Source organism: Dipteris shenzhenensis, chromosome 4, assembly GCF_047967505.1.
Source record: "Dipteris shenzhenensis isolate YYH24624 ecotype China chromosome 4, Dip_SZ_1.0, whole genome shotgun sequence".
NCBI lineage: Eukaryota > Viridiplantae > Streptophyta > Polypodiopsida > Gleicheniales > Dipteridaceae > Dipteris > Dipteris shenzhenensis.
In genome coordinates this window covers 54610107-54623149 of record NC_141599.1, presented here as the reverse complement: position 1 = coordinate 54623149, position 13043 = coordinate 54610107, and the positions used below count along the sequence as shown (strand labels likewise).

The 13043-nt window shown below is 41.6% G+C and overlaps 1 protein-coding gene across 1 annotated transcript in view; it reads left to right on the top strand.

Moving 5' to 3' along the window:
• LOC147903061 (ABC transporter C family member 2-like) overlaps nt 1-12913 on the top strand; it is a 124579-nt gene extending 111666 nt beyond the window's left edge. The window contains exons 18-28 of the mRNA XM_087374148.1: nt 5594-5692; nt 5799-5951; nt 6100-6497; nt 7575-7755; nt 7900-8223; nt 8346-9099; nt 9201-9322; nt 9527-9772; nt 9999-10100; nt 10208-10529; nt 12454-12913. Of these exons, the coding sequence (XP_087230274.1) occupies nt 5594-5692; nt 5799-5951; nt 6100-6497; nt 7575-7755; nt 7900-8223; nt 8346-9099; nt 9201-9322; nt 9527-9772; nt 9999-10100; nt 10208-10529; nt 12454-12560 (2808 nt within the window). The 3' untranslated portion in view covers nt 12561-12913. The remainder of the gene's footprint in view (nt 1-5593; nt 5693-5798; nt 5952-6099; nt 6498-7574; nt 7756-7899; nt 8224-8345; nt 9100-9200; nt 9323-9526; nt 9773-9998; nt 10101-10207; nt 10530-12453) is intronic.
• Nucleotides 12914-13043: the final 130 nt, after the last annotated feature.

Below are 13043 nucleotides of genomic sequence, written 5' to 3'. Positions count from 1 at the left end.
GACTCGGAAGTGATCCACTGAAGGCTTCCTGTCATTCCAAACCTCAAAAGGAGTTTTTGTTTTTAAAGCCTTAGTGGGAGTCCTGTTCAAAATGTAATTGGCACACATCAAACCCTCTAGTCAGAATTTATGAGGCATGTGTTTGCTTTTCAGCATACATCTGTCCATCTCCATGAGGGTTCTATTTTTCCTCTCAGCTTTGCCATTTTGCTGAGGGGTCAGCCTGACTGTGAGCTGATGCACAATACCCTTGCCTTTGAGAAAAGCATCAAATTCTGCAGATAGGTATTCCCCACCTCTATCCGTGCGCAATGTCTGTATCTTGAGTCCGGTTTCATTTTCAACCATGGCTGAAAAGTGTGTAAACATCGTGAACACTTCAGATTTCTTTTTCAGCCCATAAACCCAAGTAAAATTGGAGTAGTCATCAATAAATGTAACGAAGTAGAGATGACCACCCAACGATGGAGTCCTCATGGGACCACAGACATCACTGTGTATAAGCTGCAATTTGCGGACAGCTTTAACTGAACCATCCTTCTTGAAGGGGAATCTATGCATCTTACCTAAAATGCACCCTTCATAGGCATGTGGAGGAGGTATCTCAAGAGGTGGCAATGCATCAACCATTGAAAACTTCTGAAGTGTCATCAAGCTGTTGTAATGCATGTGGCCATATCTGGCATGCCATAATTCTGCATTTTGCATGGCAGCTGTAGGGGTAGAAACTGCAAGAGCATGGGCTGCTCTTTTCTAAAAAATATCAAGCTGAAAAAGCCCATGCAGCAGAGTACCAGATAACCTTAAGGCATAGTCAGCTTCCCTATCTCGGACAGCACATTTGTCATCTTCAAAGATGACCTGAAATCCCCCTCTGTTAAGAGTGGACACTGAAAGGAGATTTTTGGTTATGCCAGGCACATATAAGACATCTGAAAGTCTGAAAATTGAGCCATCAATGGCAGTGAGCTCAACCTCTCCTGTGCCACGTACTGAATATGATGAGTTGTTGGCACAAGTGACTTTCTTACCAACGAGAGGTGGATGCAAGGAAGTAAAAAGACACTTCCTGGAAGTGATGTGTTTGGATGCACCGCTGTCAAAATACCATGTGTTCAGTGTTTCATTAACATTGAAAGCAGATGCATATGTAGAAGAGTCATAGCTGCAAGTCAAAAATGCATATGTATCATCACTGCAAGAGTCTGTACTATCCCGAGCATCTGAAACAGCCAACCTAGAATCTGAAATGCAAGATAAAAAGGCATAATCCTGTCCAACAAAGTTGGCTGCAGCATCCCCACTGTCAGATGCATGAGGGGCTGAAACTGAAACAGCCATACCTGAGCTGTTTTTCTTTTCTTTTGCAAGCCTTTTCCTGCATTCTGCTATGTGATGACCTGGCTTTTTGCAGTAGTGACAAAAACCCTTCTTTTTGGGCTTACTTGCATCATTTTTAGCCTTTTGTGAAGGCTGTCCTGACCCACTGGAAGGCCGATTTACTGATGTCTTTGCCTGTCCCTTTGTTTTTTATTTAAATTTTGAGAGCATGGCTTGTTCACCTGCACGTGAAGCCAAATTTTTCCTGGTCTGCTCTTCGTGAAGCAGAAGTCCTATCAACTCATGAAAAGTGAGGGGATTTGCACCCCCCCTCAATGATAAGTTCAGCGAAGTGTGAAAGCTGAGATAAGACTCAGGAAGAGAATTCAGAGTGGTTGTAACCATGTCTGAATCAGGAATAATTTCATCTGTGTTTAACAATTGCTCTCTGAGATCATGTAGCTTTGTGAGGTGGACTGCTGACATGGAGTCACCCTCCTCCATATGTGTATTGCTCAACTCTCTTTTCAAGAAAGATACCCTTGCATCATTCCGAGCTTTATACATGCTTTCCAAGATATCCCACGCTGCCCTGGAGGTCTTACACGACCGGATATGCGGAATGATAGATCTTTTTACTGAAAGAGAGATGCATGACAAAGCTAAGCATCCCGTGAATCCCATCTCTTCTGCTCTGGAGTAGTGACTGTAGCTGCACCAACAACTTGTTTTGCAGCTGCACCCTGTGCACGACACTCTTCCACCTCCTTGCTGAGGAGGGGTAGCAGGTGCAATATCTGCTGGTCGGATCTCATCCCCATTGACATAATCCCATAAATTTCGAGAAATCAGAATATTACGTACCATGAAACTCCAGAGGGAGTAGTTGGTACCATCCAACTTGTCTTCTTGTGAAAGACCACCGAATTGGAACTCATTCTGATTTTGATGGGCCATTTCTGAGAAAAAGATTGAAGCAGATACAAAGCTGAATTCCCTTACTGGGAATGAAATGCACAACTCCCAAAAAACACAGCCAAGCACGGGCTGTAAATGCAACTTAGATTTTTGTACTTGCACTATCAGAAATCTGTCCAAGCATCAAAAACTCTCCAAAATCTGCCAAAAGTGCTTCAAACACTCCAAGAAAGGTAGTATGAGCTGAATACTCCAAAAAAATGCTCTCCCAACACAAAAGCCCCAATTTGTGGCTTGAAATTGCAACCAGAAAGGGGCAAAATTACTAAAAGCCCCAAATCTGCAATTTTTAAACAAAAGCCCCAAATTTCAGACTAGATCTGCAGATCTGTCTGTAAAAGCCCCAAATTTTAGACAAAATCTGAAATTTTGCTCCAGATGTAGCTCCGAAACTACACAATGATTGCAATGTCTGCAATATACAAAATGCCCCAAATGTACTCCCAGAATACTGAGCCAAACAATGGCTGTCTGCAAAATTTTCCTGCCAAAGATCACCTACTAGTTCTCTTGTACGAAACCAAGTAGCTACATGCTGTACGGAAGCAGAATGAGTACAGAATCACTGTACTGAAAACAGTACGGAAGTGCCGTACAGTTGGTACGGCACTGTACGGATTGTACGACTGGTACGGTGAGCAGGTACGACAGAAGTGACGGCGCAGGTACGGAAGTGACGGCGTTGTACAGCGAATCTGTATGGGCTGTACGGCGCATCTGTACAGGAGCTGTACGGAAGCTATACAGTGAATCTGTACGGGTTGTACGGCAACTGTACGCGAGTTGTACGGAGATAGTACGGGAGCTGTACGGCGACTGCACACGAGTTGTGCGGAGGCTGTACGGATGCAGTACGTCGGGATTCCGTACAGTCGTACGGATTGTACGGACGAGTTGAAGCAGGTTGTAGCTTGAGGCAAAGGGCTGGAATTGAAGGGAGCAGAGAGCTCGAAGCTTGAAGCTCTTGAACCTGCTCTGATACCAAATGTGAGAAGAGGGTGAGTGAGAGAGAGCAAGAGAGAGTGAGAGCTGGAAGCTTGGAAGCTGAAAGCTTAGTTGCAATAGAAGAGTGTGAGAGTACAACACAATGAAAGAAAGATAAGGTTTTGTCCTAATGACAAAACCTTAGTAGTCACTAACCATAGTTAGTGAACTAACTGCGGTTAGGGGGGAAAACCTCTTAAAGAGGGAAAAGTGCCCCTAACTAGCTTATTATATTACATTGGTCACTGCTGAATTATATCTATAATTCTAACAATTCACTCATTGGAGAGAGCAGCTTGGGATGCCTTCCTTTTCCAGTTCAGTTGGGAAGAGATACTTGAATAGATGATGCCTTCAGACTTTGCCTCATTCGCTGTGGTTGAATAGGCAGCTGCATATGCCTGTTCATGTGCGGATTGATAGATTGTATGTTGATGATTGGGCATTATATAGTGGTGGCTCGGTATGCATTGCACCGGGGTTTCCATCTTAGATCAAAAGGTGACCAAAAGGGCAACTGACACCAATGGTAATGGCCCTGACAAGACAATGATAAGAGGTGACCAAAAGGGCAACTGACACCAATGGTAATGAAAAAGGCCCTGACAGGACAATGATAAGACTGGATTCTCAAGAGGAGTCGTACACATTCAAATAGAATTAGAGACCCTCCATGCATCATGGAAGCCCATAACTCATACGGAGAGAATGGTGCCAAAGACCTGGAGTTGCTCGAACTTTACTTACGTGCTGCAGATGTTACCATTACATAGGGTCTTCCCAAATGTGACTTATGACGTGGAAGAATTATGCTATCGAGGAATACTCAAGTAGGCCCAAGACAAGGAGAGGATGTCATCAAGTGCTGCCACAACATCTCAATCATGGCAAAGAGGCCAAAATGCAAACAGCAATGTTGAATGCTACTACTGTGGAAAAATGGGACATATGGCTAAAGACTGCTACAAAAAGCAGAATGACAGTATGAATGGAAAATTGCAGCAAGGCAATTACGCATCTTCCAGTAGATAGGGTGATGACAGAAATGAGCATCTATTTATGGTGCAGCATATGACCAATTCTGTGACAAGTGCAGAAGAACAAAATGATGTGTGGCATGTTGACTCAGGTGCATCAAACCACATGATAGGTCATGCAAAATGGATGCAGGATGCAAGGAAAATGGAAAAACCAGGATTTGTGGAGACTGGTGATGATACTGCACATCCTATTGTGCAGATTGGTATTCCTTTGTCTATGCAGGATGGGAAAAGAAATACCTGTCTGATGTATTTCATGTCCCAAACATCACCAAGAACCTGGTTTCTATTGGTCAAATGGTTGAGCAGGGCTTGCAGGTTAGATTTAATCCTCATGGATGCTTTGAAAGAAGACACACATGCATCTTTCACAGTCTTGGTTGAGGGAAGCTGAGGGGTATCTTCCTCTAGAAACACTCCCGTACATGAGAGACTGGATGGAAGGTAACTAAGCAACTCTACATCAGCAAGCATACTCTCACGAGACTGTGGCAATACCTCAACATAGGGATAGAGGAGCAGCATAGGAATCTAAAGGTGGCTTGTTGGGTTTGGGAGCACGGTTATCTTCTTGCTGCATTGATTGTTTTCTTTTCAAAGATACATGGATATCTTTCCGTCATCCTATAAAGATCCAAAAGAAGTCCCAGCTGAGATTATGAAGCACTGCGTAGACTTGTACCCAAATAAAAAAAGTGTGGTTAAAAGGTCCATATCCGATAGATCTCGAGAAAATGGAGCAAGCATGTTTAATCTATCAAGTGTACTTCTCAAATATCAATAACTTGAATACACATGGTAACTATATAAATACGAATGGAAATTTGTCAAGTATTCTGAAATTCAAGATGACGCTTAGGGAATCAGATTGAGGCATCTCTGGAATAACGTCAGATGGAATCATACATGATGCTTAGGGAATAAAGTTAAGAGATCTCCTTGAAAGGAGTCAAATGAATTCATAGAGTGGATTGACTTATGAACAGCCAAGCATAACATAAGCATAAATTCAACTTATCAACAAGTCATGGCTCCAAAAAATAACATGAATGAGTATAAAGATATTCAGGATCATAAACTAGCAGTCATATTTAGGTGTGAGCGATGATGTTAAAAATTGGATTGGATGCTTTTCGTGTATCCATGTTTCAATACAATGCCTTGCGAAATCTTAAGTGTTGAAGGCTTTGTTTGATTTTTCAAACAAAGCATACTTGAAATTATAAAGTCATTGAAGTGCAAAACTCATATTACTGTTTTGGAAATTACAGGTACGAGATAATATTCTATTTGGTTCCTCTTACGATCTTGAGCGCTACAAGAGAGCTATTCGCGTCAGTGCCTTAGAGCGGGATCTCCAGCTGCTACCAGTAAGTTGGCCATGCATTTATTGCATCAAATACCGGTAATTGCTATCTTGAATCCTGGAATTTAATTTTGAGGTTTTTAGTGATGCGTCGTTGCTTTATTTGCTAGGGTGGTGACCTTGCGGAAATAGGTGAACGAGGAGTCAACATAAGTGGTGGACAGAAGCAGAGAATCTCAATTGCACGAGCAGTTTATGCAGATGCAGATGTGTACATTTTTGATGACCCTCTGAGTGCACTTGATGCAAATGTTGCTCGGCAGGTTTTCTATGTTCTTAACTCTTTGCTTATTTCTGTGCAACAAAAGCAAGTCCAGTGCATATGATTCATTCATTGTAGACACAATCCTCAGATAGTCAAACTCAGTTTTTTAACTTGGCCGAGAATCCACGTTGATGGAATTTCTGCAGGTTTTTGAACGATGTGTTCATGAAGAGCTGTGGAACAAAACAAGATTATTAGTGACTAACCAGTTGCACTTCCTTGCACGAGTGGACAAGATCATTTTAGTCCATGAAGGCATGATAAAAGAACAGGGCACATATGAGGAGCTGATAAAAGTGGGTCCACTCTTCAAAGAACTAATGGAGAATGCTGGAAAGATGGAAGAAGGGACAGTTGTAAACAAAGACAAAGAAAATATGAAAATTGTGGATCGAGTGGATAGGAAATCCAGTTCTGAACCTAGGAATACTGACATTAGTAAACCTTCAAGAGAAAGCTCCAAGAAGAGGAAGGACGGAAAGTCTCTTTTGATCAAACAGGAGGAACGTGAGACAGGCATTATAAGCTGGAGAGTCTTGCAAAGGTATTGTCAACAGAGTAACATCTTTCTCAAGCAAATGCACTTAAGAATGTGTTGCCATGCCAACACCACGAATATCTGTTTCTTTTAACTTGCCAATATTAGAACAGAAGGAATACATTACAATAACAACTAGTTTCAGTGTTATAGACAAGATTTACCTTTGAACAAGATGAGGTAAATCCCTGCCCACCACTGTGTACTCTGGTCTTTAAAAACAGCCCCATGGGACAGCCCGTCATGCTTCTGGTTCTATGCTAGGTTAATTCAAGAGAAAAGACAGTCCCCCTGGAAGAGTTGGTTGGAATGGAGATGTTTCAAATTCATAAAGAACATCCACCAAAAAAATTTATCCTGAGGAAATCCATATTAATTAGCTAAAATTGATACGCGTTTTTTTAAAATAAGGGAGCACTAGAAACTATTGAGGCACATGAAGCATATACAGGCTAATAAAGGCAGCAAGCAGAAGGGAAGCAGGGAAGGAGAGGTGATGGAGAGGTGCTGGCAGGAGGGTGACTCTCATGCAGAGAGAGGAGCAGATGGGGACAAGGCAAGATCATAGCTGGGACATATTGGATTGCGAGGGGGGCCAGAGTAGTAATTACTTTCTTGGGTGGAAAGGCAAACATTAATGCCATACAATATGATTTGCATGAATGTCTTGTTGCGGGGTCGGTTGTTTGGATAATATATGCTTTGGCACATCGCACCTACTTCCAATTGGATGATCATGATCATCAACAAGACTGGAAAGTAATGCAGAGCTTACAGCTGTCTATGAGCATGGAAAGATGGTACACCTGGTTTTATATTGAGCAGTTTTCTGGAATTGTTCAGTCCTCATTCTCATATAAATGTTCCTTGTATCTCATAATTATCAGAAGAGCATCATTACTTTTGACAAAAGAAACATTATCCCCTCTTAGTATGAAGGATCCTCCAACATAATAGAGTGAAAAAATCAATTATGAATCCTTGATGCGTATGTTGCAAGCATTTCTTCTCAACATTAGAGCTTCTGCTGATTCAACGAAGAAATTTTAAGCTCGCTTTACTGAATCACTTTTACATTCCCAGGTACCAAAATGCACTAGGTGGCCGATGGGTGGTGTTCATTTTATTGTTTTGTTATATCATGGTAGAAGTGGCCCGAGCTTCAAGCAGTACATGGCTTTCTGTGTGGACAGACCGTAGTTCTGAAAAAAACCATGGACCTTTGTTTTATACAAGCATTTATGCGTTGTTCTCTTCTTTTCAGGTTTGTACACCTTTTGCACAGAAGGGATCCTAATCATAATCATTAAAAATAAACTATTCTGTTTCTGGTGATTTGATTTGATTTGACCAACTAGGTACATTCCTTGTTGGATTGAGTTTGTGGGCTTAATTTTATGTATTGCAGATCCTCACTACCTTAGGCAACTCTTTTTGGGTCATAACATGCAGTCTTTCAGCTGCTCAACGTTTGCACAATAGCATGCTTGCTGCGATTCTCCGAGCTCCCATGTCATTTTTTAATTCCAACCCACTTGGTCGTATCATCAACCGCTTTGCAAGGGATACAGGAGATATTGATCGCAATATTGCTAGCTCAGCAAACATGTTTCTGAGCTCTGTATTCCAGCTTTCAACAACCTTTGTGATGATTGGGATTGTCAATACGGCCTCCTTGTGGGCAATTCTCCCACTTCTCATTGTATTTTATGCCATCTATCTTTACTATCAGGTAACTATCCTAAGGTGGTTCTTTCATCCTGTGATGTGTCCTTTTTCTTATATTTTACTGCTCCATATAGTTCAGGTCTGCATCTTAAGAACATGCTTATTCAACTACTTACATGTCAGCAGAGCACTGCTCGTGAGGTGAAGCGACTTGATTCAATTACACGTTCTCCAGTGTATGCACAGTTTGGGGAAGCCTTAAATGGTTTGGCAACTATTCGAGCATACAAGGCATATGATAGGATGGCAAAGGTCAATGGAAACACGATGGATAATAATGTTCGGTTTACATTAGTCAATATAAGTTCAAACAGATGGCTAGGAATCCGGCTTGAGTTTTTGGGAGGGTTGATGATATGGATGACTGCAACATTTGCAGTCTTGGCTAATCAGCGGGCTAGTCAAGCATCATTTGCTGCCCAGATGGGCCTCCTTTTGTCATATGCATTGAATATAACTAATCTTATGACATCCACACTGCGTCAAGCAAGTATAGGAGAAAACAGTTTTAATGCAGTTGAAAGGGTTGGAACATATACTGATTTGACACCAGAAGCTCCTCTTTTTATTGAAAACAACCAGCCTCCCTTTGGATGGCCTTCAAAAGGTGCTATTGAATTTAAGGATGTTATAGTACGTTATCGTCCTGATCTTCCCCCAGTTCTTCGCGGCCTTTCTGCAAGTATTAAACCAAAAGAAAAAGTTGGCGTAGTGGGACGTACTGGAGCTGGAAAATCAAGCATGTTCAACACACTCTTTCGTATAATTGAGCCTGAGAGTGGGAGCATTTTTATAGATGGGTGTAACATCTGCAGCATTGGCCTGAATGACTTGAGGAAATCCCTGAGTATCATACCACAAATACCAGTTCTTTTCTCAGGTGTTTGATCTTTCTGTACATCCCTGCACATTGCCTTGCAACATTGACAATATAGTACTTTAAAAATCTCGCAATCTAATGAGAGGTCTTTTGTCTAGCAGGAACAGTCCGATTTAATCTGGATCCCTTCCAAGACCACCATGATACTGACATTTGGGAAGCATTGGACAGAGCTCATTTAAAAGCTGTTATCCGAAGAAGCTCATTGGGACTTGATACTGAGGTTGGTCATGCATCAAACTGTCCTTTGATAACGAGTTGCTGTTTCCCCCTCTCTATATCTGTGCAAACTTCAAACTAATATATTCGTTGAATAGAGAGGGTTTTTATGCATGTCTAATTGAGGTTGTCATTGAACTTCATGGTTACAGCACACTGTTTTGTTTATAGTCTCCTCAACTGATAAGCAGGGTTGATATATTTGAAGGTTTCAGAGAATGGTGAGAACTTCAGTGTGGGACAAAGGCAGCTCCTTAGCCTTGCTCGTGCGCTTCTGAGGAGGTCCAGAGTCTTGGTACTGGATGAAGCAACAGCTGCAGTAGATGTTGGGACTGATGCGCTCATTCAGAAAACAATACGGGAAGAATTCAAGTCATGCACAATGCTTATTATTGCACACAGAATAAACACGATTATTGATTGTGATCGGATTCTTGTTCTAGATGCTGGTCAGGTATATAATCATACACTATCGTAAATACAGGTCATTCATATAGTGGATGACATAGGGGGATTGCCACTGTGGACTAAATAGTCTTAGAACTCGCTAAGCACCAAGTGGAGGCTTGTGACCTCCATGTAAGATACTTTTAAATTATTGCAAAACCATGAAGGAGGCAAGGAGACTAAGTAGGTTATATGTCTGCCTTGTTTTAAGCTAGAAACTTCTGCACCTGCAGGTTGTTGAGATGGACACTCCAAAGAACCTGTTGTTGAATGAAGACAGCGTGTTTTCTGGAATGGTTCAAAGCACAGGAGCTGCAAACGCACAATATTTGAGGGTCAGAAAATCATACAGCTTTTCTGAGTTGAATAATCGGTCAAGTATTGTAAGCATTATACTTCTTGTACAATGGTTTTACTATAAGTTATGCATTTTCTTGTGCAGAGCATTGCCATGGGTGAGGTAGATATCAAATCAGATATTGATAAAAAAGCAGATGAGAAGAAAAAGAACTGGGCAGCTTCTGAAAGATGGGCAACTGCTGCTCGATGGGCGCTGGCTATGACTCTCACTGCTTCATATCAAGATCTTCAAGCAGTTTCTCAGGCAGAGAGGAACAATGGTATCTTGGGGAGGACGAGGGAGGCTGCTAGAACATTGCAAGATGTTCTGCAAGGTCACCACGATGATGACATTGCAGCTGAATTGTTAACTCAAGAAATACCAGGAGACAGATGGTGGTCTGCTGTGTTACGAGTGGTCGAAGGTCTTCTCCCCCCCCCCCACCCCCCCTCTCTCCCTCTGTCTCTCTCTCTCTTTCTGGGTTTCACCTATCCTCTTCATAATATTGCACCCCTACACAAGTGCCCACAAGCAATGGACAATGCATTATTGTCTTTATTGTAAAATTTCAAGGAATTCTTCTTGCAGACAATATGGATATCACATGTATGTATGTATGTATGTATATGTTATATACATATATATGTAGGTAGGTATGTATGTATCTGTATACATACATATATATATGTATCTGTATACATACTTACATAATACATATATATATGTGTACACTTTTTTTGGGGGTGAAATCCAAAGAATTATGTTAACAGAAGTTGTCTCCAAGAAGGAGAGCAATTACTACTTTAGAAAACTTGCATATATGCTAGGTACTGAGAGTAATTTAACTGGCCCGCGTGCAGAAAATCATAGAAGGACTGCCTGAGGGATGCTTGGAAAAAAGAGAACTTGTTTAGAGAAGGGTCACCAAAAGCCCAATGGTTTCTGTCCTTCTAAAGAGTCCAGAGGGCCCGATAGCGAACCCAGGAAAAGAAAAGATCATATCCTTGCCAATCATGGTGCAATCCAAACAGCCAAAATAGCTTGCAAAAGACAGCTGCTGAAAAGTGATCCTGCAAGATCCTTTCTAGAAGTAAAAGAAAATCTGGGGGATCTTGACAATACCAAAATATATGAGCCACCGATTCCTGAGTAGCTAGGCATCGATGACACGTAGCTGGCCCACTATGCCTTCGAGCCAGAAGTATACCTGAAGGAAAAACCCCCACAACTATCCTCCAAAAGAAAACCTGAGTGTCTTAATAGTCACCTACATATCTTGGCCCCACAAGGGAAAAATGATGTTCCAATTCATGCAGACCAATCAGCCGTGTTCTGTTATGGTTTGTCATCTGCTACGGCATATTAATACTACTGCGTCATCTCTGGAATTACAAACTCCCTCTTCGCCAACAGGCCCACTATGCCTTCGTAGCCGGCCCACTATGCCTTCGAGCCAGAAGTATACCTGAAGGAAAAACCCCCACAACTATCCTCCAAAAGAAAAACCTGAGTGTCTTAATAGTCACCTACCTATCTTGGCCCACAAGGGAAAAATGATGTTCCAATTCATGCAGACCGATCAGCCGTGTGCTGTTATGGTTTGTCATCTGCTATGGCATATTAATACTACTGCATCCTCTCTGGAATTACAAACTCCCTCTCCGCCAACAGGCCCCCATGCATTTTTGGAGTGCATAAGTGTTCTAAAGGAAGAAGCCTGAGAGCCTTATGATGACAATGTGACTTTCAGAAGAGTTCCATAATAGCAGACATGAAAGAGTTGATGTCCTTTTTAGTAAAGATCATCAAAGGCAGATAGAACTGAATATAGGCCATTAGAATAGATTGCACAATTGCAGATGAACATGCAAGAGCCAAGTAGCCAGTTTCCAATATTCCAGTTTCTTACTAAGTTTCTGAAGCACCCAAGCCTGCGAGTCAGTTTCCACCCCAAAGGATAACCATGATGCTATATGTGTGTACACACACACAAAAACTGTGTGTGTGTGGGTACCTTACAAATCAATAGTTGTATATGTTTAATCAACCTTGTATTAGTTGATTATGCTGGCCTAATAGATCACATCCTATGCCATTTTCTATGAGGCAGTTGGAACGGTTCTCAATCCTAGAATGGCTGTGGTTGGCCTTGACTTAAACTTGGTAGACCATTTAATCGCTCCATCTATTTCCTTTCGCAATTATATAATTCATACTAACTTGTTAACTGACCATGTTTCTTTTCTGCACCAAGGTGAATTGCATAGTTAGTAGTACAACATTTTGTTGACTCTCCATTCAGCTGATCCATTTATATCCTCTGAAGTCCTTAAATCCTTTGGGTGCAGGTTTGGCAATGATGGGCCGACATGTTGGGAGCCGTATTCGCACCAGCAATCTTTCAGATGATGGAGATTTTGATTGGGTTGAGATGCCATTAACTAGTGGGATATAGAATGTATTCTCTTGTCCAGGTAGCCTCCTTGAGGTATTATAATTGACATTAGGACAGCTCCAATTTTTTATTGGGTTTGGGTTAGGACATAATTACTAAGCAACTATGCAGTTCACATCAGAAAATGGATGTGAGTTATTCAGTAGGGTGAAGGCAATCCCCCACATTCTGGTGGAAGCTAGATCAAATCTCTCACTTGCATTTTATAACTAGTTAGCTGAGCTGATAGCTCTATATTTATTGGAATCTAATGTGATATTGTTGATTATTCTTCAAACATTGGGCATCCGTGGAAAAATGAATTTCCAAGCAGCTCAGACATTTCAAGCCAATGGGAAATGGACTTAGCACTAGCCAGGTTGCCATTCAGAACTACTAACAAACTAAATGCATTGCTTGTCATATAGATATAAATCGTAGTTTCATGCTTCCCTTTTGCTTAGTGGGTGCCTGCATTTGCCTAAGCATACAAGTTAGTTGTCG